Consider the following 27,051-nt stretch of genomic DNA (forward strand, 5'->3'; position numbering starts at 1 on the left):
GTGACCTGCTGGCCTGGCCGGAGTTCTGGGAGTTCTTCGAGGCATTCGTTCACACGAACAGGGGTTACTCCTCTGTTCAGAAGCTCTGCTTCCTGCGTCAGCATCTCGATGGACCTGCAGCCCGTGCGATCCAGGGACTACCGCTGACAGCCGACAACTACATGGTCGCTGTACAGATCCTCAAGGACCGGTTCGGGAGGGACGACATCCGCAAGGACGCCCTCATCACCAGGCTTCTGAACCTGCCGGCCGTCACCAGCGCGGACAACCTCAAATCTCTGAGGCGCCTGGTGGACGAGGTGACGACAGGCGTTCGCTCATTGGAAGCCATGAGGGTGCCGAGCATCGGAAGCGTCCTACTTCCGGTGCTGAAGGGAAAGATTCCCGCTCCCTGGAGGCTGCAATGGGCCAGGCAAAGGCGAGGACAACTTGCTGGAGACCAGGGCAGCGAGTTCGCCGCATTTCTCCAATTTCTTCAGGCGGAGGTGGAATGTCTAGAGGAGTCAGTACAATTGACCTGCACCAAGGCGAGTGAGGATACGGACCCACTCGCGCTGAAATCAACAACCAGTGTCCTTCATGCTCAGAGGGTGCAGGGGCAACCGTCAAGATCATGGGTATGCACAGTCTGCAAGCAGTATCAACATCGTCTTGACAGATGTGCGCGATACCAAAAGATGACCGTCGATGATCGGTGGAAGATCGTCAAGAAATCAGGAGCATGTTTCAAGTGTCTGGGTCGACACTACGTCCAAGACTGCAGGAGCGACACGTGCATACTGTGTCACGGCCCTCATCACACATCACTTCATCGCGACCAGACACCAGCAGTGGCTCCAGTGCCCACCCCAACATCGGGCACCTCCCATCATCAGACTGGAGGACAGCCTGTCGCAGCACCACTTGCTGGACAGCTGGGCCAGGATCCAGGTCAACGGGACGGCAACCGCTTCACTGACACAGAGGTCAGGAACGGTATACAGCATCAACCAAAGCATCGCTACAGCACACAGAACATCAAACAACCCTGCTATCTACAGGCAGAACTTGTCAAAGGACACGGCCCTGAGAAATCTGAGATGTCGAGAGCGCGGCTGGATGCAGGATCCGACGCGTCCTACACCAGCAGCTCAGTGGCCGAGGAACCGGATCTCCCAGTGATCGGCTCCGGCACAATCGAGTGTGCCGGGTTCCAGGGGCGAGCCGAGGAACCACAACATCCCTCACAGCAAGGTCTCCAACAGAAGCAAAAGTGTGATCTGGACACACCCCGAAGCCCGCAAACTGATGAGGCCCCTTCTCAGGAGCCACAACCGGTGATGCAGCCACCGGAACTGGAGCTGCCACCGTCCGAAGGGCCGACAATCTCTTCAAGGTCATGGAAGCGTCGTCGCAAGGGTCACTTCCGAGCAGCGGCCGCGAATGACGGGCCACCGGTCAAGGCATCACGTCTGCATGGTGGGGAGGTCATCAGGCCGCAGCCTGCCGGTAACCTGATGGCGGTCAGTGAGGCGGTGCGGCCACCGGAGCGCCAGTGCCGTATACAGCCTCCCCAGCCTCCAACGCCGCCGATGACCCTGGAACGAACTCAATCCCAGCCAAGGAGAGTGACGTGCTGCTCGACAAGCTGGCCGTGGAGTCTCGAGGGTGTGCAGTACCCAAAGAGGAGATTCTGCCACTGCTGTACAGGCCCTTCAGATGGCACCTGCCACGAATGCTGAACCCCATGATGTTCCCCTATATTGGTTTGCACATCACCAAGTGAGACGATAAAGTAATGATTGTTTTTCAACCACCCGTGAGCCAGTACACTGTTTCTGTGTCCCCTTTTGTTGCCCTTGTTGCAACCAGTTTATGTGTTGCTTTCAGCTTTATCGCTCACATTGCGTCACATTTTGTCGACAGAGCTGCCTGATTTCCTTTCCCGGTCGGAGCATGGGGAGGTCGCTCGCTGTCTCCGGTGCCAGGCTGCTGAGATGGTGGAGTCCGAGCTGAGCGATTCGGCCGCCACCCGCACCGCTCGCCGGTCATTCGTCGCCCACTAGACGCCTCCATCGGTGCAGCTCGAGGCTTCCACCGAGGCTGAGTGGTGACACGATCACCAGCCGGCGCTGGTGCTGCGCGACTTCTTTCGTTTGGTCATTCTGAGACCCCATCAGGCGCAGTCGAGTGAGCGTCGCGAGTGATCGACTGGTACCGGACAATGGTGCGCGAGGTGTGTCCGAATGGTCTCCGTTCTGAGCGAAGTGCCTTTATGTTGTTTCTAGGGAGTTCGAAAATCGCAGAAAATCTACGATTTTCGGGTGGGGAGAATGTTGCGGTACGGTAACATTGTGCGTCCGGCGATCGTGGTTCCACCCGGCGCGGCGGCCGGGTGCACCGGTACTTTGAGCGCGGCTCGCGCGGCCGCTCCGCGCGGCCGCCGGCTCGGTGCGGGTGCCCGCATACGTCAAACGAGTGACCTGTCACGTGATAGACCGAGCCGAGGTCAGGGTCTCCCGCCGGACGGTGCGTCAGTTAGTTTCCAGTACTGACTCAGACACCACCTCCCGCCGACCTCTGACCGCCGCCCATCCGATAGCCAGGCCGATTGGTTTATGGTACCATGAAGGCTGGTATCCTCTGCTTTTAAAAACCTGGGATTTCGCTCCGGGTTTTTAAGCACTCATTTATTGTATCGTTAATTTTATTATCGTATTCTTTTGTTTGCCCGCACGTTTGCATAGCCCGCATATGGTCTAAAGGCAATACAGACCTATTTTGTATACATTCTTTCCGTTAAGGGGTATAACAAGGAGAACCGACACACGGGTATTTTGTACCTTCTTTGCTGACGTTAAAGATACAGTCCACGTTCTCTCACACGCAGCGAGCCGCCGGCAACAGATTGGGCTAAAAGAAACGGGACCGGAAAATTGCTACCCACCGCAGCCCATATTGCCAATTCCTGATCTGTTGCTTACTGCATATGTTCCTGACCTTATGTAACCCACCAGAATGCTATCGCACAGCTTTACAACTTCACGAAAACCAATTAAATTGGCTTCCAGACTGCCCTTCGATATCTATATCAACTGCAGTTTCATATGCGGGAAATATCCCCTTCTCTACACCCTGTCACATCTCTCAATACTCTGACGTCGCCCTAATACTCTATCAACGTTTCCACCACTGTATCGCCGCTCTCACCACCCTACAGTCCTGCCTGTCGCCTTTATACTGCCGCTCTCAACCAGTACATTTATGTCACCGTGGCTGCCATCGTATCTACCGAGCCGCGTTTGACTCGCTCACCACCACGCCACCTACCACGCGCCCAACGACCCGTCCTATTCACGCTCAATCGCCGTCCATCCATCAACAGGTACCCACGCTGTAGGTCTTGTCCGTGTGGACGTCACTGCACGTATGTAGATACTCACATAACACATTATATGCATTGTGGACGATGCTGCACGTAGGTTTTCACGTTGTAGGCCTTATGGAAGACATTGTATGCAGGTACTCACAATGTAGAACTCATCCTTGTTGGCTACATGGCACGTAGGTACTCACGTTGTAGGCCTCATCCTTCACTTGGTGACATGACACGCAGGTACTCACGAGGGTTGTAGGCCGTGTGGACAATACCGCAAGTAGGTACTCACGTTGTGGGCCTTTTGGACGATACTGCGCGTAGGTACTCACGTAACGCTGTAGGCTTTGTGGACGATACTACTCACGTTGTAGGCCTTGTGGACGACATGACACGTAGGTACTCACGTTGTAGGCCTTGTGGACGACGCACTTGTCCTGCAGGTCCTCCAGTTTGACCTGGGCGGTGCCGATGAGCTGGTCCGTCCAGCCAAACAGATGACTGCCGATAGAACAGCACGGTGAGCGGCAGCGGCGCCAGCGGGCCCTGTCAGCGAGCGGGCGCGGTCAGAGCGGACGGCACGGTGCGGAGCAGACTGTACATGGCGGGGAGACCCGGGGCTGAGCTGAGCTGGGCTGACCTGGGTCAGGTCGGAGGAGCAGTTAGCGTTAAACGGGTCAGAAGAGAGACTCGTATGATATTTAGCAAGTAATGATGACCAGGAAGGAGATAAATTGGAAATTGATAAATCGAGCGGGCCAGATTAGATCAAAAACCCAGACGGAGGGTACAGCAAACTTGCCGAATGGAAATGGCGAAAGCCGAGGACAAATTAAGCTTTGTCATATAATTATCAATGTCCAGTTGGTTATGTAAAACACGGAAAACAATCCGAGTCAAAACTTGACTTACACTTACGTAACCTCAAAAGTCAAAAGACTAATGTTATTTATGTGGATAGGAATGTTTCGGAAGTACAAAGATATTTGAAAAATAAATCATCACTTGGGGCTTACAAGAACAATCAAAAGGTATTAATTTGTACGCTGACTCAGATGGTGGTGCTCAAGAGTTCAATGGGAGCCTGGAATCACCTCCGAGGCTCAATAATCGTCGCTTCGTAAGCATGACAGTGCAAAATTCCTGATTTATGGCTTGACGAATCCCGTCGACCGCAGAGTCAAGGTTACCTGTTCAGGCGACATTGCTAGATCTATAGAACAGTTTCCGATGATCTGCGCCACAAATTGACCCTTTGAGCAGCGATGTTGGCCCTATCGGACTAGCTAAGATTCTGCCAATGAATGTTCTCAGCCATGCATATTTAGTGATGCAGACTGGTTTGCTCGCGTGGTTACTACTCTATCTTGGACGCATATGTGACATTTTTGGCACAAGCAAGAACGCCTATTGACACTGATTGCATTGCTCTTGTTGGTTCTCGAGTGTTGAGTCAATAGTTCGCGCCAGGTTTTAAGGACTACTTCGGGTGCGGCATGTTCAAGGATATCACATGACCATCGCCTTCCAAATCAAGCTGGAATATTACACTTAGTAGCGGCAACTCACGAGTATTCCTTATATTGTAGGTCTGCTCGCAATTTTCATGGAGGCAGTGTTATTAGCAATGTCAGCGTTTCACCAAGTTTTAATTGGGCTCTCTTCGCGACGCAAATACAAATGAAGCGATGTCCAAGCTAAAGCAAAAGCGATGACAACACCATGATTAATATACAATAATACGGCCTGTACATTCTCCCTGGCTTCTTAGTTCTTACTTCTTGTAGAGCGGGGAGGGAAACCTCACTTACCCTCGTTCCCAGACCTCGCATTTGATACTCTGTCGCCGAAATATCCTCATCATGGACCGGGAGCTGCGATCGATGGCGATCATGAACTTGGCGTCGTATTCCGGGTTGTTGGTGTTCTTCACCTTCCCTGTCTTATCGTAGGTGGGCGCCTCCTGCGGTAGACGAAAGGGAGAGCGGCGTTAGAGAAGTGTGCCGAGTGAGGCCGGGAGTGGCTCTAGAAAAGTGCCGAGTGAGGGGATGGGCGTTAGAGAAGGGGAAGCAATGGCATTGCGAAAACATACAAATTCCGCAGGTGAAGCATGTTTCTAAAAGCCTTCAGATCCAAAATCCATCCTAGAGGCGGATTAGACAAAATGACGACACCTCAACAATGAGCCACGCAAGCGCCAACAGCCGACAAACAGGAAAGTCGACAAACCCATCATTGCATCAGGTTGCATGCCACCCTAAAATACTTTCCGTCTACCCTTCCCTACAAACCCCAGACAATGACTCACTGACAAGAATCATTCACATTTTTCAGTGTCATCCGTGCCTGTTACTACCCGGGCCAGCCACCGTGTACCACACGGCGGCCTGACACCTCGCGTTACTGATAGCACGGGGCCCGGATACAAACCGCACCCTCTATCCCCACACCTGTACACGTCACGGTAATCCTCACACACACACAACACACCCACGAGGGCGCACGGCAGGGGAGCCGGCATCAGCGTCACAGTCGCGGAGGCGTTCCGAGTATCCCCACATCACGCCGTGGGATCGTGGCCCGCGGCGGCGGCCTTCCGTACACGGGGTCACCACGGGTTGACCTCGTGGCGCGCGACCCCACCGCCACAGGCCGTGGCACGTGACGTGGTGGGCACGTGATGGGACAAGGTGTGCACCTGATGGGACAAGAGGGTACGTGGAAAGAAAGGAAGGAGAGGGAAAAACTGGAAAAGAGAGGACAGAGAGCAAGGAAACGAGAAGAAAAAAGGGTAAGCGAAAAGGATAACAGCTATGCAAGAGATAAGAGAATGCGATGGGGGAGGGAAGAGAGAGTGAGAAGAGGGAGAATAAGAGATGGGCTGTGACAGAAAGAGGGAGAGGGAAAGGTGAGACGAAACGAGACGAGACAATGGAGAAAGGAGGGGTGATGAGGAGAGAGAAGAGTGCCAAGAGGAGAGAAGATAGGGGAAGAGAATTATTCGTCTCCAAATGCAAGTGTCACAAGCTGGCAGGGCAATACAGCGGATGCGACGGGTTCCGAAGGTGGTCACCCTCACCACGAGTTGACGTCAGGTGAGAGGATATAAGAGGGACGCTTGATAAGTTGCCGACAGTAGTTAGTAACAGGTCACCACCGCAACCGGGACCAAATACAGGACATCAGGTTGCACAGATAAGTAAATTAATAGTTGAAAAGACAATGAAAGACTCAAATCCAATCCACTGATGCTGAAAAACTAGCCGAGCTTGCAGCATGTTTTACATTGAATAAGTGCCGCCTAACCAGACTGATCCGTTACATCGAACCGGTAACGTTCGAGAACCATCAGTTATATAATAACTTATCAGAGTCACGGTAAAGGAAGTCCCCGTTCTTAGTTTTTCGTCGCCATCAGAAAACCACAAACTTTCACCGTGACGATCCGAAACCTTGACTGTGTCTCTCTAAGCCCGACTAGTCATGCAGGGTGCCCACTGCCCAAGTCATCCTGCCAGTATCTGAGGCTAGCCTTGAGCGATACACTCATGCATCATCGCTTCGGCAGACACTCAGACGGGTTCGTTGATCCGGGTCTCTATGAGCGCCATACATACACTGAACTAGGACTAAGTAGATATCATTGGAATGTCACGGGAACCCAACTGGTTAGCGGAGAGATGATGAATCGATGTCTCAGAAAATGGGCGAACTGATCTCGGGGAAGGGCTGCACAGTGTCAATTTTGCTTTGAAGGGTTCAAATAATTAATCGTTAAAATCTTAAAAAAAAAATCAAAGACAGCTTGCACTACCAGCTAAATCGCCTTGCAGTTGAAAACAGGAATGTGTCGAAGTCACACCATTTCCTCCACGGCATATCATATGTTCAAAATCAAGGGTAATGGGACGCCTCCGATTGTAAATATGGCACTACACATTCCATTTAACATCAGAATTAGCAAACTGTTTATGCCTCCGGACATCTGACCAGGACTCCCCCCACTATTACGCGCTGTCCCGGGGCCGTGTTTACGGCGTGACAGCGGCTCACGTTGACACTCTCCGCTGGGGACGCGTGACCCTCAGTGGAAAACTACTCCTGCTGCCGACCAGTCTGCCAGACACAGCAGCAGGGACGCCAGACGACCGCCGGCGGCGGCAGAACCGTCAATTACGCCAAAACGGGCGGCGGTGACGTCACGATCGGTTATGTAACCAGTAGGAGAGGTGGTGGATGGTGGAGCCAGGCGGAAGAGCGGGTGTTGGTGACGGTATAGTGTAGGTGGGTACGATGGAATGGTGTAGGTCAGGGAGACTGGTACCGGTGGCGCCTATTGACCGACCTATGGTCGGGAGAACTCCTACTGACATTGGGCCAGGGGATTTCCCCAACGATTGACCTGACGGAGGTCAGAGAATCTCCAGCTGCTACTGACCTGAGACCAGGGAAACTGCTGTTGATTGACCAAGGATACGGAGAACTCACCACCGACTGACCCCAGCTGGAGCCAAGAAAAATCTGACTGAACTAAGGCATAGGGACTCCACCGACTGACCTGTGGCCAGGGGAACTCCCCATCGGCCTATTGCCAGAACTCTCCACTTAATGACCTGACCCTAGGTCAGAAGATATCACTACCAACTGGAGATATCATCGTCAACTGACCTGAGGCCAGGGGAACTCCCATTTCACGTAGGTGTCGACGTCCTTGGGATTGGAGACGTTGTAGTTCACCCCCCGTACGATGGTCATCTCCAGGTCGTTGCTGTTCAGGTCCGTACAGGCCCTGGGGGAGACACACGGAGCGGGAGCGGATCGAATCAGTGGGCGCGTCGGGACGACACGGGTTAGCTGGTGATTTATGTAAGACACCATCAGAGCCTGAGCTGGCATCACACGGCCAGTGACCCGGTCTGAAGAACGGAGGCAGGCCCATGACGATAGATGATGGAACGGACATCGTCGAACGGCGAACTTACCACAACAAACACGAATACCAATACAGACATCACACTTGACAACTGAAACCAATGAGGTAAACAAGCCAAAGAAATAATGGCGGTAAGTCACGCAAAAATACATAAATTAATTAACAACGTAACTAAGAACGTTTAGATACAAATGTCATAACACAAGCCCCATTCATTCTCATATTTTTTCTTCCTGTTATCTGTCATATCGTAAACAAAATGTGTTAAGATCACAAAAAGTGTTCATAAAAAAACGAAGAGGATCAGCGTTGAGTTTTACGCAAACCGTTCCCCTCGTCCGTCATTAATGTCACTCGGCCACCGGATGCCCGTACAAGTGCCCCCGTCGAGGTCAGGGTTCGTTAGAGAGCACGTGGCGTCTGCTCACATGGCCCTGTTGTGGGCCGAGGAGGCTGTCTGTCCCTGGAGGGACGGGTGGAGCCCGCCCCAGCCGGGTGGGGGCGTGTCTGTCCAGACTGATCACACGACCAGACGCGGCGCAGACTGAGGTGCGGGGGGCGTGCCGGAGGCTCGCGTCTGTGGCGTGAGGCGATTGACGCCCCGAGTTCCCAGTGACACTATAAACACGCAGAGGCCGGCGTAATACCCGCTCGCAGCCGAGCGAGTCTGGACGTATTAACACGCCAGCCCTGACCGGAAGGACTGCCTATCTACAATTGGACCAGGGCTCCCTTCTTAACCCGGGGATGAGACTCCCACACTGCGATAGGGACTCCCGTAGGGACAAAATCTCTTTAATGGACGAGGACTTTCATGAGACTTTCCAAGGACTTTCATAAGCCGAGAATTAGAATGACACTCTGCAGAGTCGTGACAGAGCTCTCACACCGGAATGAAGCAGTAAAACATTTCACAGTACCATGAAAACAAAATCGCCACAAGTCCAAACTAAATCTCCTCATCTCCATAAAATTTCCATCATTCCGTCCCACTGGCTCACTTGACGATCTGAAACTCGCGGGTTTCGTAGTGGAACTTGGGCACGAAGTCACCGCGTCGGTACGCATGCCGCAAGGCGTCCAGATCCTTCAGACAGTTCTGCGCCAGCCGGTCGAACTTGTTGGCTTCGGCCACCTCGCCCAGGCTCTGGTAGTGGTCGCGGTTGGTCTGACACACCTGAGCAGACGCGAGGGAAGGGACACAGACAGTTAGCATCAGACAGAAGTGCAGACAGAGAATATAGTCAGCACTAGACACGAGGCCAGAGGGCGCGGGTAGCGGCCGGCTCAGCAAAGCCGGCAAGAGCGGATGTTCGATCGTGTAAAACTTCTCACCGTAATAACGCTCTTGAATAAACCCACTCCGCTAACCGTGACTTTGCTCCTCTCACCGTGACCCACCATCTCAACGACGTGACCTGTAGTTTTTACCGTGACCCTTCATATCTTCCCATAACCGCACCCCTCTAACCGTGATTCAAAGCCTCTAACCGTTCAGCTATAACCTTTAGTCCCACCATGACTATGTATTACCCGACTTACCGTGGCCTGTCGCACTAGGTCGGCCTCCAGTTTCTGGAACAGCTCGGCCAGCTCGGCGTCGTCGCCGGTGGCCGACGCGTCCATCGCCTCCTCGCGAGACACCACCTCGAAGTCGGCCGTGGTCGCCTTGGCCCGCTCCTGAGGCGGGATCGGCAGCTGCCCACCAAAAGGAACAGGACCGCGGTCAGACGGGGGAGGGGGGGGTTGACTGATGTAGCTGCCACTACGCACCAATTATATTGCGAGAAGCAGGCAACGCAATCGATCAATATTCCATGCGTTACAGAAAAGGTCAGTGGAAAATCAAAATTAAAAGAGTGCCTCATTCCAGACGTTCCGTGAGCCAATTGCCACATAGCTGTTTGGCAATTCCCTATCCAACCTTGAACCTCGATTACTGAGGAAACACAGGCAGAGAGTCGTAATGGGATAGAGGGCGCAGCTATCCCCAACCAGCCGTCAGTTCTCAGCCAACCACATCAGACTCGAGTAACTGGCGAAGCATCGTCCCATCCACACCACCCTGCCAATACCGTCGAAGTCCACCGTTCCACCAGCCAAAAGTGCCCTCTCATGGCGTCCGTACCGTGTCCATGTTGACCGGTAGGCCATTCTCTGTGGCCTCCAGTAGCGGCTCGAAGCCCTTTGCCGAGCGGAGGTACTCGAGCGCGGCCGCCTTGTCACCGTCCTTCTTGGCTTGGAGCGCTGCCTGGAGGAACAGCTTACGGCGTTGGTCGAGGAAGGCACGCTGCTTCTGCTGGCGCGTCTGCTGACCGATGGCTGAGGGTGGGAGAGGGGCCTGAGTCAGAATGAGCTGGTGTTGAGCGCAGGTGCCATTTGGTGCGGATAGAAACATAGAAAATAGGCAATCCCATCAGTAACGATGCCGTTCACGAGATACATAACAATGTTCAAAAGTAATTCAACAATCAATTACGAAAATTGGTGTGCAGACCTAAACATCACAATCAAATGATGTCACCCACCTAACCAGGTTGTTTGCATGTGTTTCAAAACGAACATTCTACGCCACTTAACAACGGATATTGAAACATAAGATGAAACCTTTGATCTAGCGAAAGAAATATTAAAAAATATCCTCACTATGACCGTCGTCGTAGCGCAAGTCAGATAAGCCTTCCACCATACGAGTACCTAACCCGTAAACAAAACACACTCAGCTGCAGCGCTCAGACAGCGGCACTCACATTTTTGCCGGGTGACGCCGGCCTTGGCGCCGGCTGGGCTGGGTTTTTCTGCCGCTGCCGCCGCTGCTGCTGCTGCTGCGGGGGCGGGGGCCGCAGCAGGGGCAGGGGAGGCGGCACCAGCACCTTCGGTTGGAATAGGTCCGAATCCTGTCGGAGAAATCGGAAATAATAAGAATTCGGTGGCCCAAAGGCCACTGAGTAATACAGCTTGTTTTGTGATGTTTTGTGATGAGGCGATTTCAGCAACCAGTCTATTGATTCGACAACTCGATTTGACATAACGGAACAACGTCGATCGTGCTGAGACAATCTGGCGCCAACACCATAAGAAAGGCTGAATGTTATGAGGCCAAGCTTTCACCGCTTCTAAACTGAAGTATCAACACGTGGCTCAGACTGTATCGCTCGTGCGCTCACCGGGAGGGGTGGGTAGCTCGTCGAAGGCCACTGGTTTGCCAGCCTGGTGCCGTCGGATGGCGTCCGTATATTGCTTGCAGATGCGACCGTATCGTCGCGCCTTACTGCCGCTGCCAGATTCCTTCGCCTCAGTCTCCTCTTGCTATGGAGCGAGGGAAACTGAGGGTCAGTCCTATTTGAAGCGAGCGAAAGAGAGACACAGTTTGGACTTAAAGTCATTAGTCTAGCTTAGTTCAACAGTAGTTCAAAGAACAGACCGTAGCGTAAACCAAACTGTCAGCCGCTACGTGCAATGTAACGTGTCTTAAATGTTCTATAAAGCAGACATATGTCGGCCTTGGGAAACATTGGAACTTGAACGAGCAATACAACTTTGGTAACGAGCACACCGCAAAATTTTATCAACAAATTCGTCAAAATAGCCAACGACGCCAAAATTTCTAAATAAATAAGCAACAGCCGTGAATACTTCAGTGAAAATAAGCAACAGCCGTCAACTGACTCATATCTCTACAACCGATTCGGATATCGCCTTCATACCGCTATCTCTGCTCCACTCTCGTACCCTGTCACGGTACCAGTACCTACCTTGTACCTCTCCAATCTCTGCTGCAGTGCATCCAGCACAGTAGTCGGTGGCGGCGGCGCGTTATAGAGTGACGGGTCGGCTGGCGGAGGACCGCCCTCAGGTACCACCACCGGCTCGTCCAGCGGAATTCCGCCGCGGGTGGAGCGGCGCCGCAGCGGCGGACGCCCTCCGGACGACGACGAGCCTTCGGCAGCGGCGGGGGCGGCGGACGGTGGCGGAGGGGGCATGTCGCTCAGGTCGACAGTTTCACCCGCCTCCATGGCTGCTATCACCTGCTCAAACGCCTGCAGAGAGAACAGGGGAGGGTGGTTAAGCAGACAGCCCGATCGACTGGTTGGAAAATATCACCTCAGTAGCATTGCCGGAATCCGTATTACAAGTGACGACAAATGTTCATGCTCAAGTTAGAAACAAATGCATTAGAAACCCCTTATTTGGTGCATACCGGTGCAACAATGAGTAGCAGCACACATTCCAAGTTCCAACCTCACATAGGCACTCAATAACGTTACAATCACAAGGGCGTTCATCCCAGACTGGCACAAGGCCCCGCTGCGCACTGACAGACACAACAGCAACAGCAACTGCGGCGTACCTTGACTACCCGGACGTACTGCAGGGCTGTCTCCTTGTCCCCTGCCTTTTTGGCCAGCACGGCGGCGTGCTTGTACTGGCCCATCCTGTCCTGCACCTCTCCCAGACGGGGGTGGACGGAGGGTGACGGTGCGGGTTCGTCCGGCCGAGGCGCCTTGGACGGCGATGGAGCTGCCGGGAGGGAACCGTCAGGTGTGGTTGTAGATGTGACTTAGTCCGATGAGGCCAAAGGTAGGGGATCGAGTGGGGAGAGAATAAAAATGAAGTGATCTTAAGTGCTGATCGAAGGTTAGTAGTAGTGCTAATGAAAAATATCACTAATAACTTATCCATAAAAAATACTGCTCTAAGTAAAAGAATATGTGAAAGCACTACTTAGTTCCTAGTTTTTATATTGTTAAATGCATGCATTCGAGCGCTCCAGCTATTTAAAAAATGCATAAATTTGAGAAAAAAGGATTGCAAAAACAAACTTCAACAAGCAAATATCCTGTCGCCAGGAGCTTTAGCACAGAAACAACAGCAGCTGCAGAGTCAAAAGAATAGCTTCAAAGAAGTGAATTCTAATTAAATCTATCAAAGTGAACTTCAAACAGCACCAACTTTTTAAAAACTTCATCAAATACTGATGCCTAACGGATTAAAGAGATCCTGGATGAAAATCATAGTTGAAACGGAAGTCTGTCATCTTATTCTTATCACAAACACCGAGAATTTCTCGTATGTGCTTGACAACTTAACAATAGCATGTTACATGCAAAAAAAGACACGGTTCCACGGGATCAGCTATCGCTATCACTACAAGCTTACCAACGTGTAGACATCCAACTGCACTTAATATCTCAAATTGCGCAACCTCACATTGCCTATCATCCCACATTACGTACAACCACGTTCCATCACACACACACTTACCGTTTTCGGCGGGCGGCGGCGCGTCGGCCTGCTCCCCAGCGGGGGCGGCCGGCGGGCTTTGGGCGGGGGCGGGGGCGGGGGCGGCCGGCGTGCTGTGGGCGGCGGCCGTGTACACCGGCGGCGGAATATCCTCCTCATCGATAGCCCGGCCGGCCCGAGCCCGCTTCAGCAGGTCCTCCAGGGTCTTCAGACCGCGTACGAACCTGAGCCGTTCATATAGATCGGTTACTCTGAAGTCCTACATACTGCTTATTACGACATATACGAGCAAAATGACGACACATCACGCCTCGTCTGCCTACACAATCACATATTAAATCGCCAGTCGTCATCCAGATGGAAACCCATCCGGTGTGTCCTTTGGCGAAGCTCAACGTGTTGCACGGGGATAGATAGAATTGTACAGTATTAGATGATATATTTTTGGTTACGATATGCCGGCAATAAAAGAAAATAATGCAGTGTCGTTTTCTGACAGAATACACGAATCATAAATGATAGGCTGGTACACAATATGTGATACTTTCACGCGTCGGCGGATTACGATTGTTTGGATTGTGGGTCTCGCCATTAGACGTTGTTGATATTGCGGCGACGTCATTTGTTCCGGGACTAACAGTATCCAGCCGTCTGCAGGTCATCTACAACGTTGAAAATGGACGCTTCCGTGGCTTTACGCCAAATCGACTTGCTGGGAGGACGGGGTGTCACACACGCCCCCAGTCTCTGATCCCCGTGCTGAGCAAACTCTACTTGAGTAATCGTTTGCTGCGAAATGGTATTAGCAGAATAATATGTTGTTGCTTATGCACAAAAATAACCATCCCACCTTCAAGAGGCATACCCAGCGGTGTCTTTTAGCTTCCCCTTTCCTCAGCCCAGCGTCCCATTCAATCGGTGTGCTCGATTCTGTAACCCCCGAAATACTCCCTCTACCATCAGTTTCCCGACTCCTGACCCACCGTCGTGCGCGGCTGGTCTGCCCGGCCTCCTTGGCATTTGCCTCCGCCACCCGGTACATCTCCAGCCGCTCCAGCAGCAGAGTGGCCATGTCGCTCGCCGGAGCCGGAGCCGGAGCCGGGGCGGGGGCGGCGGCCGGGCCCGGTGCGGGCGGTGCGGCGCGTTTGGGCACCGGAGGAGGAGGGGCCGCCCTGGCCGGGGAAGTGACGGGAGGGGGTGTCGGGGCAGCGTCGTCACCGGACACGGCCATCAGCTCCGCCTGAGGCCAAACAGGACAGTCGTGACCGTCAGTGCCCAGTGTCAAGAAGAGCTAATACAGAAACCAAGGTAATTGGGACAGAATACGGAATGTTAATTAATCCCGTTTCCCGGCTCAATGGAAATGCTGATTAATCCCGTTTCCCGGCTCAATGGAGACGACTTAATTTCTTTACCCTACTTTGAGTTATGAACTCATTACCACACATAATCGAATATCATTGATACAACGCTCCACCAGTACACTGCAATTAAAGTTCATTAAATCTTCAAGCAGCACTGGCGGACACAGACCATGTTAAAACGTTTACCGATGCTTATTGATAGTCCCCTTCAGAGTGACGCCTCTTATCACTGATGTCAACAGTTTTTCACTCCTTCCTCCCCTTCATATCTTTATTAGCCCAAGATAAGGGCCATTCAAAGTTCAAACCCCCTATCACATCCATCAGCAAACTTTGTTATCTATTCCGTCCCATGCTCTCGCTCCCTCTCGCCCTCTATCCCGTCCCGGCCCTCACCAGCAGATCAGGGTCGTTTTCGTCCACGTCTGAGATCTCGTCGTCGTCCTTCATACAGGCTGCCGTCATTGCGGCCAGCTGGTCCGCCGGCACCGCAGTCTCTGAGGAGGGGAAATATCGGGGTGAAGGAGAGCTGGATCCTGAATTACTGTAGATAACGACGGTAAATGACGGCAAACGGCGGTAAACAACGGTAAACGGCGGAGAGAGCCAAAGGGCGAATATGGCAGCCCGGTGAAATAAAAAAGAAAAAGGAGAGATTTGATGAGAGAATAGGGCAACATGACGCCGCAAGACTATGAACATAATAACTACAGAATGCCCACAGTAACATCGGCATAAATGCGCATTACCTACCTATCAAGAAAATTACCGTACCATCTAACCTACCTACTTCAGTTTGAGCATTCTAAGATGTACCGACAAAACGGGTGCATTCGGTAAGAGGAACTGGGAGGAACAGCGAGGTCAAGCCAATGTAAAGAATGCAACGTTATTGTCACAGTCAGCATCTACGCCCGCAAAAAGCATGCATTTGAACCACATATAAGCCTCACAAGGCAATAAACACAGGCTTTGTCGCGAGAAAAGTGCACAAAGCGGTCTGCTGGGTAGGAGCTGGTCCAATGCGTGCATGCTGCCCTCAATTGACGGTTGATCGCTCTGAGTACCGCTGAATGCGACTAGAATGGAGGATAGCGACCGCGTCCACCGTATCGCCGGTTTTTCTTATGATGCTGTTTATTGGGGCTTTAGGGCGCGCCGACTATGCCCTAAAGCCCCAATTGTCTATCTCGGAGGGTGATAATCGAGAAGTTAGAGGTTGAACACGATTAAAATAGGTAGATGGCGCAAATAGGTGCATAACGGAACGACTTGGGTCCACCAGAATATGCCAATACTGCTGGTAGTTGGGACAGTGCGGCTTTGCGATCTAAAAAACCAAGTATGCTAGTATCTGCCTCCTCCCCGCCCCCACACTCACCTGGCTTTCGTTCGGCGAGGCGTCTGTATGTCGGCCCAGGGTATTTGAGAAGTACCAGTATGTCGCCCTCCCCCCCCCCGCACTGCCTCGTTCACTGGGCTTTGGTCGGCGCTGCACCAGTACGTCGCCCCCTTCTAGTCACTGGGTTTTGTCCGGCACAACACGGATATATCTGCCCCAGACAGTGTGCAGCTACCGCGGTCACTCACTTGGTTTCGGTCGGCGTGGAGCCTGTATCTCAGCTCCAGACAGCAGCTGAGCCAGCTCGTCTTCCAGAGCGGCGTCAGAAACGTCCAGCTCCCCGTCGTCAGCCAGGCCGGCCATGTCGGCGCCACCCACTGACATCAGACCATACTGTGGGGAGCATGGAAAGGTCATATGGGGTCACACAGACAGGGGATAGCCATCAAATAGAGACCAAAGGGGGGTCAGACTAAGGATGCACACAAGGTATGCAGGGTTCACATGGGATCATGAAGGGCTACTGGGAGAGGTAGATAGAGCAACAGTGCTACTACTAAGATCATTGGGAGACTTTTCTTCAACTGATTCCCAGCCTGCAGCCAAGCACATAGGTACCTGAGACAGGTCACGTCCTCCTCGTCCAGCTTTTGGTTTTCTCCTTGCAGCCATCTCCTGTTGATTCCTTGCTGCTCAGCGTACTTCTAATTTATCTGAAAATAATTCAGCAATTTATTACAGCACAGCAAATTCATTATAGCTCACAATATTTTGGTAAATTAACAAGTACCTACTGCCAAGTTAAGCAAATCAGTACCTTAAAAATACAGCAAATGCTGGCAAATTGTGTGATTAGGAACCTATATAGCACTATCATGTGTCTTCTTTGAGTATTTATTTTGACTTTTGGTGAGAATAATAAAAGAGTAGGTAAAATGAAAATGTTACCAATATTGTATGAAATGTGCAAATGGGGTACAGCTGTGTCTCTGTCCGCCAGTTCCCGACATAATACCCACTTTTTGTGGCTGTTGGCAGTTGGGTGAAACGAAAAACAAATAAATTAATTAAATAAGCTGGACTGGCCGGACCCCACCTAACTAAACTGGACTGACAAGTGACAACAACAAATCAAAATGTAACAAATGGAATGGGAACACTTCATCAACAATAGATACAATGGCATTGAAAACAATGTTTATTATCAATCACAAAATCGCGAGAACACCAACAACACACCAGCAGCCCTCCCGCTCAAGGCCATATATAGAACATAGAACCTGCATAGAACTTGCTTGCCAAACACGCACGAACAGCGCACACTCGCCGCCCATTACCTATGTACAACCTATGTACATGTACTTTTCTCAAAATAAAAACAACACATGCATTGTTCATATTGTGGCGCAGTTCAGTATATAGGCTAGGTCAGTGTGTTATGACCACGTGACTTTGAGGAATTTCAGGAAAGGGACCGTGTATATCACACCACGGTGAGATTTACACAATACCGGCCATTTGTGTAAATCACACCCACCCCGGTGGCGTATTTACAAATTGCAACCGAGCTCCGCCGTGGGGTAAGGTGGGCAGGGGTTTTCGCACTACGGCTGCGGGGTTGAACTACCGTCTGTGGTAGAGAGTTCAGGACGATGGCGCGTTTCATACGAAATCTGGCGCAATGTTTGTTTGCTTTTGAACTTGTACTGTTATTGCTGTGAATTCTTGAAGTGGGAGTGTTTCAATAACAATTTGTGGATTATTTGAGTTTCTTTATATAAACATAGAATAATATTATGAAACATTGTGTGGAAACTGCAAATACTGATATGATCAATTACTTAGTTTGGGAATTGATACACATTTTGTAGCGATTTGTCTGGCAAATGGTGTAACAAACCTCAAGCCTATCATGATCTGAAGCTGCTGTAACAAATCAAAATTGCTTTGATGTTACATAGTAGATAGGCATGCGCGCCATTTCGATATTCTGTATTCGGAATTCAGTGAATGTTGGACATATCTAGTCCTGCGGACGAGACAGAAACAATGTTACAGAGGGAAGGCACTGCATACATGTCTATCTCCCCCCAGTCTTTGCCGGCCGGGAACAAAGACTTACATAGATTGGCATAGATTGAAGGGTGCCGTAACGAAACGACGCCGAAAGGCCAAACGACGGGTCGCATTCACGGGAGCGCGAACAAACAAATAGCCCAGGGGGCAACAAAACACAGCTTCTAGGCAACCAGAACGAGTGGACCGGCTGGAAAACGAGCCGGGACAACGATCAAACACTAAACGCGGAACATATCCGAACATCGCAAACAACTGCCGAGTTTGACAATGATAGGGAGTCAGTGGCACAGTCAGCGCGTGAAATTGGGGTCGCGATAGCGGATCGGCATTTGGCGCGGGCGATCACTGCGACGGGGACGGTCGGGTTCAGTATCTCTCAGCGGCTGCGAGCCTGGCGCGGCAGGGGGCGGCATGGCCGGCGGCGACGGCGTGGCATGACCGGGCGACAACGCATGCGGGGACACGCGATGTGGTGGTGAAGTCGACATGGACGGTGACGGCGTCACACACTGTGGGGACACAAGGGGCGGCGACGCATCTCGCTCGCGCGGGGATAACACCACAGGCGGCGATGGCGCGGGTGGACGCGGTGTCGGGGGCCTGCCACGGGGCGCCCGCGGCGGCGTCGCCGGCATCTGGCCGACCACTGGAGTCGGAGAGCCGGGGGGTTGCGCCGCAGGTGGAGAAGTGGGTGGCGTCAGTCCAGAGTTCGCGTGCGACTGTGACACGCGTGTTGGATGTCGGCGGAAGTCGTCGAGCAGTTCGTCCATTCGGGTGTGCTGACGACGAGCCGGAACAACCGGAGTGTATTTGCGCAGGAACTGCCTGTTGCGCAATGTCATTCGGCCGCTGCCGTCGACCCGGACCATGTACTGGTTATGTTGTCGCACCTCCACGACGCGGCCAGTTTTGTCCCACTTCCTGGGATATCTTCCGATTTGGTTTTGGAGGCGGACGGCATCACCGACGGTCAGTGGAGGTAGTCGCCTCGTATGTGCGGACCAGCGTTCGTGGTCCCGCATGTGGCGGTTCCGGAGTGCCTCCTCACGAGCACTCAGGGTTTCGCGCCACGTGGGATGAGGACGGTACTGACCGGGGGGTATCGGGATGAAGTCTCGCACCGGACGACCGAACACGCATTGGGCCGGCGACAGCCCTGTCGTGGGGTCGGGAGTGTTGCGGTAGTTCAGCATGGCGCGCTGGAAGCGTCGCACGTTCAGTTCCCCGTTGTCACCTGTGTTGCCTTCGATCATGCGTTTGACGGTTTTGACGCCAACCTCAGCGCGACAGTTCGCGTGTGGGAATGCCACAGAGGAGCGGCGGTGACGAACACCGTAGTCGGCCAGAAACGCCTGTGTCTCGTGGGCAGTGAACTCCGGCCCGCCATCGCTCGTCAGCTCCTCAGCGATGCCAAATGTGCTGAAGACGCGGTAGAGACAGTCTCGGAGGCCTGCGCTGCCATCTTGTGCTCTCTCAACGATTGGCCAGTTAGAATAACGATCAACGATGACGAGGTACGTACGGCCGCAGTGTGTAAAGTAGTCCGCGCATAGTTGCTGGAACGGGTACTCTGGGTAACTGATGTCCTCAGGTGGGGCCCATGGCTGCGATGGGGCGTTCCGGTTGCACGTGTGGCATCGTTCACGGGCGCGCCGAATAGCTGACGTGATGCCGGGCCAGTACACGCTTACGGCCGCGCGCGCGAGCATCATGCCGATCCCTTGGTGCGCACCGTGGAGACTCTGGAGCACCTCCTCGCGGAGGCTGGGTGGGATGACGATTCGCTGATCATACAGGATGATGCCGTCGCTGGTGTATAGGCCATCACGGAGCGAATGATACTCTCGGAGCTCCTCAGGCATCTCGTGGCGGTGGGCTGGTAGCCCTCCCTCGATCAGTTCGAGAAGTCGCATCATCGACGGATCGCCTGCCGTTGCGTCCCTCACGCGGTCCCAGGTGACAGACCGGATCGTGGTGATGGCGGCTGCCGCTACCTCGCCAGCATCGTCGACGGTGACGTCGTCGGAGAGGCTTATGCCGATGGGAGCGCCGGTTGGGTACCGGGACGCGATGTCGGGAACGCGGTTCTTGACTCCGGGGAGATAGCTGATGTCGAATCTGAACCGGAGGGTCTTTTCCTTGAGATTACGGAGACGGGCGTTGGGCAGGTCGACCAGTGATCGGTCCCCGAAAATCTTCACGAGGGGTTTGTGGTCAACAACGACCGTGAGGTCGCTGCAGCCGAGCACGAAGAAGCGCGTTTTCTCGAGGGCGTCGGCCACTGCCAGCGCCTCGCCCTCGACCGGGGCGTACCGAGATTCAGCGCCGGATGTAAAGCGGCTTCCCACCAGCGTGGTCTTCCAGCCCTCAGCGCAGCAGAGTGGTGACCGACCGGCGCATGTGCAGTATTTCTGGAGTAACCAGAAACCGATACCAGTACGGGACCAGTCGGTGGCCAGGACGGTTGGGCGATCTGTCTCGAAGATCTGGACACCCTTCGTGACCTCCTCGACGATGGTCCGTTTCGACATGTCGAACAGTGCCTGGAGTTCATCCGTCCACGTGAACTTGCCGGGCTTCAGGAGTTCCCGGAACGGCAGCATGGCATCCGCCATGGCGAATGCGTAGGCGACGTGATTGACGACCCCGAACCACGCGCGGACGTCTGTCAGGTTCCTGGGAGTGGGGAACTCGGTGATGCTCTGAAGGAAGGCATGAGACGGGCGGACTGTGTCAGGCGTGATTTCAAACCCAGCGAATTCCGCTGTCTTCTGGGCGAAGACAAACTTCTCGCTGTTCAGCGTGATGCCGGAACGGCCACACATGTCCAGCCATTCCACAGTGCGCCAGAACACCTCCTCGATGCTGTCTCCCCAGAGAAGGGTGTCGTCGATGCATTTCGTGTAGCAGTCGTGTGACAGGTTTGCCGCCATCACGATCTCGTCATAGCGGCGCGTGTACCCGTCACCGCTGGAGATGTAGCCCTGGGGTGCCGCGCAGTAACGGTATCGGCCCCAAGGGGTCAGGAAAGTGGTGAGGTGTCGATCTTCCTCGTGTAGGGGCACCGAATGGTAGCCATTCCAGGCGTCCAGTATCGTCTTGTAGGTCGACCTCGGCACAGACCGGGCTTGGTGGAAGGGACTTGGGGTATGATGCGTCTCTCTTGCGGCGCAGCGGTTCAGGGGCTGAAGGTCGACGCAACGGCGAGGGCTTCCCGACTTCTTGGAGACGACGACCATCCGGTGGCACCAGGTCACCGGCTCACCAATCGGTACGGGCTCGATGACCCCCAGCTGCACGTCGCGATCCAGGGCGGCCTTGACCTCCGTCTGCCAGTGCAGTGGTACTGGGATAGCCTTGTGGTGGGCCACTGGCTCGGCGTCAGGTCTGAGCATGATGCGCAGGGGTGGACCGTCCATCGGCGTGAGTGGCTGATGTTCACAGGTGTTGAACGTGCTCGCAGAGTAATAGTCGGCCAGCCACTGACGCAGGGCGTCGACGTTGCTCTCCGTTGCCGGCATAGGTAGCTCTGTTGGCTTAGGCGGAGGCGTCTGACGGCGAGGACAGGAACATGCGTTGTACTCGTCGATGCCGATCCCATCCGCGGAGATAGACGCGAGCCCGACAGCGGGGAAAGCGGCGTCGATCATGCCGAGGTCACGACAGGCATCTCGACTGAGGTACATGGTGTCGCAGTTCGGCGTGATGTACACGAACTGTCGAGTCTCCCGCCGAATGCCGTCGCGGTGGCCGGATATACGTAGGATCAACGCTCCGCGGATGTCGATGGGATCGCCGTTTGCTGCGTGCATCCTCAGGGACGTCGGGACGAGGTCAGCCTCCGTGACGCCAAGGCGTCGCATGAGAGAGATGCCCGCCAGACAGCTCTGACAGCCTGTGTCGGCGATGACTTCCTGAGTGATGGTGGCCTGGCTGACCGTGCACTGGAGGCCCAGGGCGCCGTAATCGGCCGGTTGGAGCGAGAGGTCCAGTTTAATCGACGGCTGGGGCTGGCTGGGTTGCTGACACCAGCTCTGGGTGATGTCGTCGTACATGTGGTGCCGCATGGCTGCGGCGGTGCATGAAGCTACCGTGTCGTGCGTTGAGTCTCTGAGGCTACAGAGAGCGTCACTGGGAGCGTCATCATCGCCCTCCGGATGTGTAGTCGCGATACCGGCTGCCTGTCGCTGCAGGCAGGCCTCGGTGAAGTGGCCCCGGCGTCTGCAATGACGGCACTGGCTGCGGTAGGCGGGACAGGATTTAGCGCGAACCGCGACAGAGGCTTTTACGCCATGACCTGTCCGACGACAATATTGGCAGACGTCGGCCGGTCCTGCGACTGAACTCTGTTGACGGCCAGCATCGCCAGCTGATACTCGCCGCTCCTGCTCGCCGATGCTCGCTTTCGCTCGCCGGTACTGGCTGCGGGCGGCGGCCACACCTTGAGACTGACCCAGCGTCTGAGCGGATCGCTTACCAGCCTCTTTTGCTTCGACGAAACGAATGGTCTCTTCCAGGGGGATCGGTGTCTGGCCTTGGGCGAGGAGGTCCAGTTGAATATCCCTGTCCGCTAGCCCCCTGGCGAGCGTATCGCGTGTGACTTCATCCTGGTAGCTGACGACCCGTCCGCATTCGCAGGTGACGTGAAACTTACAGACAGCCGCCTGCCCGCGAAGACGAGCGGCGAACGCCCTGACCGGCTCTTCGTGCTCCTGCGTCATGTTGTGGAGCTGGACGCGAGCCACTGCGAGGTTTTCCTCGCGGACGGCGAGACTTCGCATTGCGGCCAAGACAGTCTGTTCGTCCTTGGATGAGAGGGAGCCCCCCGAGAATCTGGTGAGGTCCCTGCGGAGGCCTTCGTCGCAGCATTCAAGCAGCTGGATGACGCAGTCTGTATCGGTGAGTCCGGTGGCTTTCTTGTACTCCGTCCATCGGCTGGTGAAATACTCCCAGTCCTCGCTGGATCCGGCAGCTGTCACGCGCGGTCTGGTGACCTTTTCGGCAGTAATGCTCACTGTAGGCCGGGTATGGGCCTCGGACTGGTGCATTTGAAGAAGTTGTACGACCACGATAGGTGCGGTATCTGCAGCGACGACGTATTCACAGCCGCTGAATGGGCAGGCTGTTGCCATGGTTCGAGGCTCGGGTTTCGACGTTATGCTTGATTGCAAATTAAGATATGTCCAACATAGATAGGCATGCGCGCCATTTCGATATTCTGTATTCGGAATTCAGTGAATGTTGGACATATCTAGTCCTGCGGACGAGACAGAAACAATGTTACAGAGGGAAGGCACTGCATACATGTCTACATAGTACCTTGTTGGAAAGACTGGAGCATGGTTCAAGATGATGTGTAAAAATTCAAGATTTGTGCGAAAGCTTGTGACTGAAGAACCAAAACAGTTCGATATGATGGCTCAATCAAACGTGGAAATGGAAGACAAAAGTAGAGTTTCAACGTTCCAGCATGTGAGAATAGCTTCAGAAATTCATAGACCTTGTAGCATTGCATTCTTTTTATGTACATTTATAGGTTTTGCTAGGGTATTTCAATTCATTGTGTCAGTTGAGATATAGATAGATGGATTGCGGAAAATTTCTAAAATCATTGTATGGTAGCTAGGTACTTGTTCGGTAAAAAGGTATGTGATGAATGCCATGAGATTTTTTTGTGATTTAATATATGATCGTTGTGGTACCTACAAAAATGCAAGCTTACTAGCAACTAGTTTCTGAATCAAATCGAAAGTATTTGTCATGAATGTAAATATGTACCTGCAAAGTATGTCAATAAATTTGTGTGATGTTGACCAGAGAGTTTTATCATCAGGGCATTTATGTCGCTTCTTACATTAGGTGTTAAGCATAGTAATTACGGATGAACTTTGTGCCAATATCTTCAATGCACAATGTATGTAGCATGTCTACAACCCTCACTGATCCTGCTATAGCTATAGGCATTTGGCACCAGCTTGACCAAGGGCATGAACTTCACAGCTGCACAACCTTTTTTCATGTACCACCAGTCACTTTTTTACTTAAGGTGCACATAGCACTGCACACAACAATGTGCAGAGGGCCTACACAAAAACAACATTAGTGTGCACTATGCAAAGCATTGTACCCTGATTATTTGAATTTTTTGATCACTCAACAGTCAGCAGTCAGGAGATAATTATTGAATATCACATTTATTATACATCACTTGTCAAACAAGAGCATGATGACACACATTTTGACAAGCAATCATGGTAGTACCTATTCCAATAAGTTGGACAGTCACCTCCCTGGGCGTCATTTTTCCAGGAAGGTACCTCTGCAGGTGTTGTGGTAGGCTAGGTTGAATTGGGTTAAGTTAGGCGAAGTAAGGTGGTTAGGACCAGGTCAGACCGTAAGGCCTGGTCAGGTTGATTTTAATCTTTCATTCTAATTTGACATAGATACCTATTACCTATGTTTTTGCTCCAGCCTAAATTTCATTAGGTAATGAGTTAATTTTGCTTTGTTTATATCTGTCTTGTTTTGTGTTTTTGTCCCTTATATTTTGCCCCATAGGCAAGGGTGGAGCTTTTCCAGGGAAGGTGTAGGAGCATATGATTGGAGGCGCTCAACCAGACGGCATAGGAGGGCACGGTTTCTGAACGCGCACTGATGCCTGATTCAAGCCACACTGTCTTCATGCGGGGCGGCGCGCTACTTAAAAGTCCCTAAAAGAACGGGAAGTGATGCCGATAGAACCTTCAATCATTCTGGGCTAACGCTTATGACCTGGAAAAAGTCGCGATCCCTATTCAATCGAAAACCTGTGGGGCGTGGGCTCTTGTTCAGCAGGAGGTGTATGAAGAGCCACCCGCCATAAGCACTGCTCAACCGCAGGCACAGGTTTAGACGGCGTTGGTCCGCATCAAAGCCAGTGTGCTGGAGAATCCATTGGCTGAAATGCTCCAGAACATTCATCACTGTGTTTTTATGAAAGGTGGCTACAAGCTCAGTTAAAAGAAAAAGTACCAGATTTTTTTGCTTTTTAATTACAGCGGGAAGAAAGGTGTTCGGATAATTTCGTTACACCCCCTGTTATGTTCAAATGGTTGCTAAATTCGAAATCAGCTCCAAAAACTAGCCTACAAACATGTAAAACTCGAAAAAGGAACCGAGGTCATCAAAGGTCATTGAGCTGACCTGACCTTCAGGTGACCTTGACACCCACCCTAATGCATGGGACCAGCATCGCTGCATCATATCACATGTTTCAACGCTTGAAACCACGTGAAGACTGCAACCGCGCGGCTAATGCGAGCCGACATACGCCGAATCGCGATTCGGGCCAAACATGGTCTCGAGAAATAGGTCACAGGTCAAAGGTCATTTGGGTCAGGGTAGGTGTAAAATTGATAAAATCGGGGGCATTGAAAGTTTCGTCGCGATCGGACGGTTTTTACGCGAGTTACTCACGAAAAACCGATAAAGCGCACCCAAAAAGGCAGAAATATGCACATGCGATATCCTATACTGCGAAAAAAGGTGCATCATTTTTTAACGTCGCCGACAAATTGTAATTACCCTGAGCTCAGGCAAATGTATGGTAGAAAATCCCCCAAGTGAAATACACTACGGCGGAAATAAAATACCCTACGGCGGAGCTCGGTTGCAATTTGTAAATACGCACCCCGGTGTGATATACACAAAATCTACTACGTAGTGTAAATCACACCCGGGTGAGGAATACACATACCGGGGTTACATGAGCGATCCGTTCCAAATACGCACTACGCTAATGCGCATCAGCTCCCCACAAACGTATCTACGGCACCGGTTACATGAGACTAATTCGTTTTATCTACGTCAAACGGATCTTGTTTGGCTCACCCGGGCTGACTCCTCGACGGCCGGTAATTCGCATCACAAACGGAATAGGATTAGCGTACAGTCATGGCGCAGTTGCGGCATTTACCGGGACGACTGAACTAAATTTTAAATACTTTTATCATTTGATAGGCTCAAAAACATTTAAAATTAACATGAAATCAAAAAATGAAAACAAAGTTTTCTTGTTTTAAGTCAGTGGGCACTGATTCGCCATACAGCGACAGCAGGGTGGTCAGAAAAAAATTATCTATCAAAATATTTCATTCATTTTATTTCACATGCAAAGACTAAACCAAAATGCCAACATTTTTTTTGCTATTTTCTACGAGGCAGCCAATAAAAAAATGCTTAGTATTTTGCATTTTGACGCTTCCAGTCAGCAAAGAATAGTTCTTGTGAAATACGGCCCGAATCGAATACCTCGGTTACATGAGCGATCCGTTCCAAATACGCACTACGCTAATTCGCATCAGCTCCCCAAGAACGCATTCAGTGCACCGACTACATGAGCAAATTCGTATCAGTGACGTCAAACGGATCTAGTTTGGCTCTCGGCCCGATGCGCATTACAAACGGAATAGCATACAAATGTGGCGCACTTCCGTAGCAATAGAGGTGACTGAATTAAAAACTTGATATCTTATGTCTTTTTTGCATTTAATCTGCTCTTAACATTCTCAATTAACTTAACAAAAAAAAGTTAAACATAAAGTTGTCTTGTTTTGACTCATTGAGCACTTGCCTCTCTTGATTCGTCTGTAGTGCTGTCAGAAAAATGTTTCAACTGAAAGTACTTTGATATTTTCTTTTTGGTTTTCACTATATTTATTGACAAAATACCGACATATTTTTTAAATTATTATTT

At 52.1% G+C, this 27,051-nt stretch overlaps 1 protein-coding gene across 14 annotated transcripts in view; it reads right to left on the minus strand.

Annotated features, from left to right (window-relative positions):
- The window catches only part of LOC122393428 (coiled-coil and C2 domain-containing protein 1-like), a 59,366-nt gene extending 33,771 nt beyond the window's left edge, over positions 1 to 25,595 (minus strand). The window contains exons 1-16 of one of the 14 annotated variants that reach the window (XM_043389423.1): positions 25,528 to 25,595; positions 16,857 to 16,951; positions 16,487 to 16,631; positions 15,293 to 15,393; positions 14,516 to 14,772; positions 13,554 to 13,756; positions 12,640 to 12,809; positions 12,044 to 12,328; positions 11,456 to 11,597; positions 11,039 to 11,185; positions 10,417 to 10,610; positions 9,831 to 9,986; positions 9,290 to 9,465; positions 8,024 to 8,144; positions 5,167 to 5,318; positions 3,763 to 3,856 (exon numbers count right to left, since the gene is read on the minus strand). In XM_043389423.1, the coding sequence (XP_043245358.1) occupies positions 3,763 to 3,856; positions 5,167 to 5,318; positions 8,024 to 8,144; positions 9,290 to 9,465; positions 9,831 to 9,986; positions 10,417 to 10,610; positions 11,039 to 11,185; positions 11,456 to 11,597; positions 12,044 to 12,328; positions 12,640 to 12,809; positions 13,554 to 13,756; positions 14,516 to 14,772; positions 15,293 to 15,393; positions 16,487 to 16,631; positions 16,857 to 16,910 (2,397 nt within the window). In that variant the 5' untranslated portion in view covers positions 16,911 to 16,951; positions 25,528 to 25,595. Of the gene's footprint in view, positions 1 to 3,762; positions 3,902 to 5,166; positions 5,319 to 8,023; positions 8,145 to 9,289; positions 9,466 to 9,830; positions 9,987 to 10,416; positions 10,611 to 11,038; positions 11,186 to 11,455; positions 11,598 to 12,043; positions 12,329 to 12,639; positions 12,810 to 13,553; positions 13,757 to 14,515; positions 14,773 to 15,292; positions 15,394 to 16,486; positions 16,632 to 16,856; positions 16,952 to 17,257; positions 17,475 to 17,518; positions 17,669 to 17,749; positions 17,804 to 25,527 lie in introns of those variants that run through there. The other 13 variants (XM_043389415.1, XM_043389422.1, XM_043389414.1 and 10 more) reach the window with 13 other exon arrangements.
- Between the last annotated feature and the right edge of the window lie 1,456 nt (positions 25,596 to 27,051).

Source organism: Amphibalanus amphitrite, unplaced genomic scaffold, assembly GCF_019059575.1.
Source record: "Amphibalanus amphitrite isolate SeventyFive unplaced genomic scaffold, NRLGWU_Aamphi_draft 000535F_arrow, whole genome shotgun sequence".
Lineage (NCBI taxonomy): Eukaryota > Metazoa > Arthropoda > Thecostraca > Balanomorpha > Balanidae > Amphibalanus > Amphibalanus amphitrite.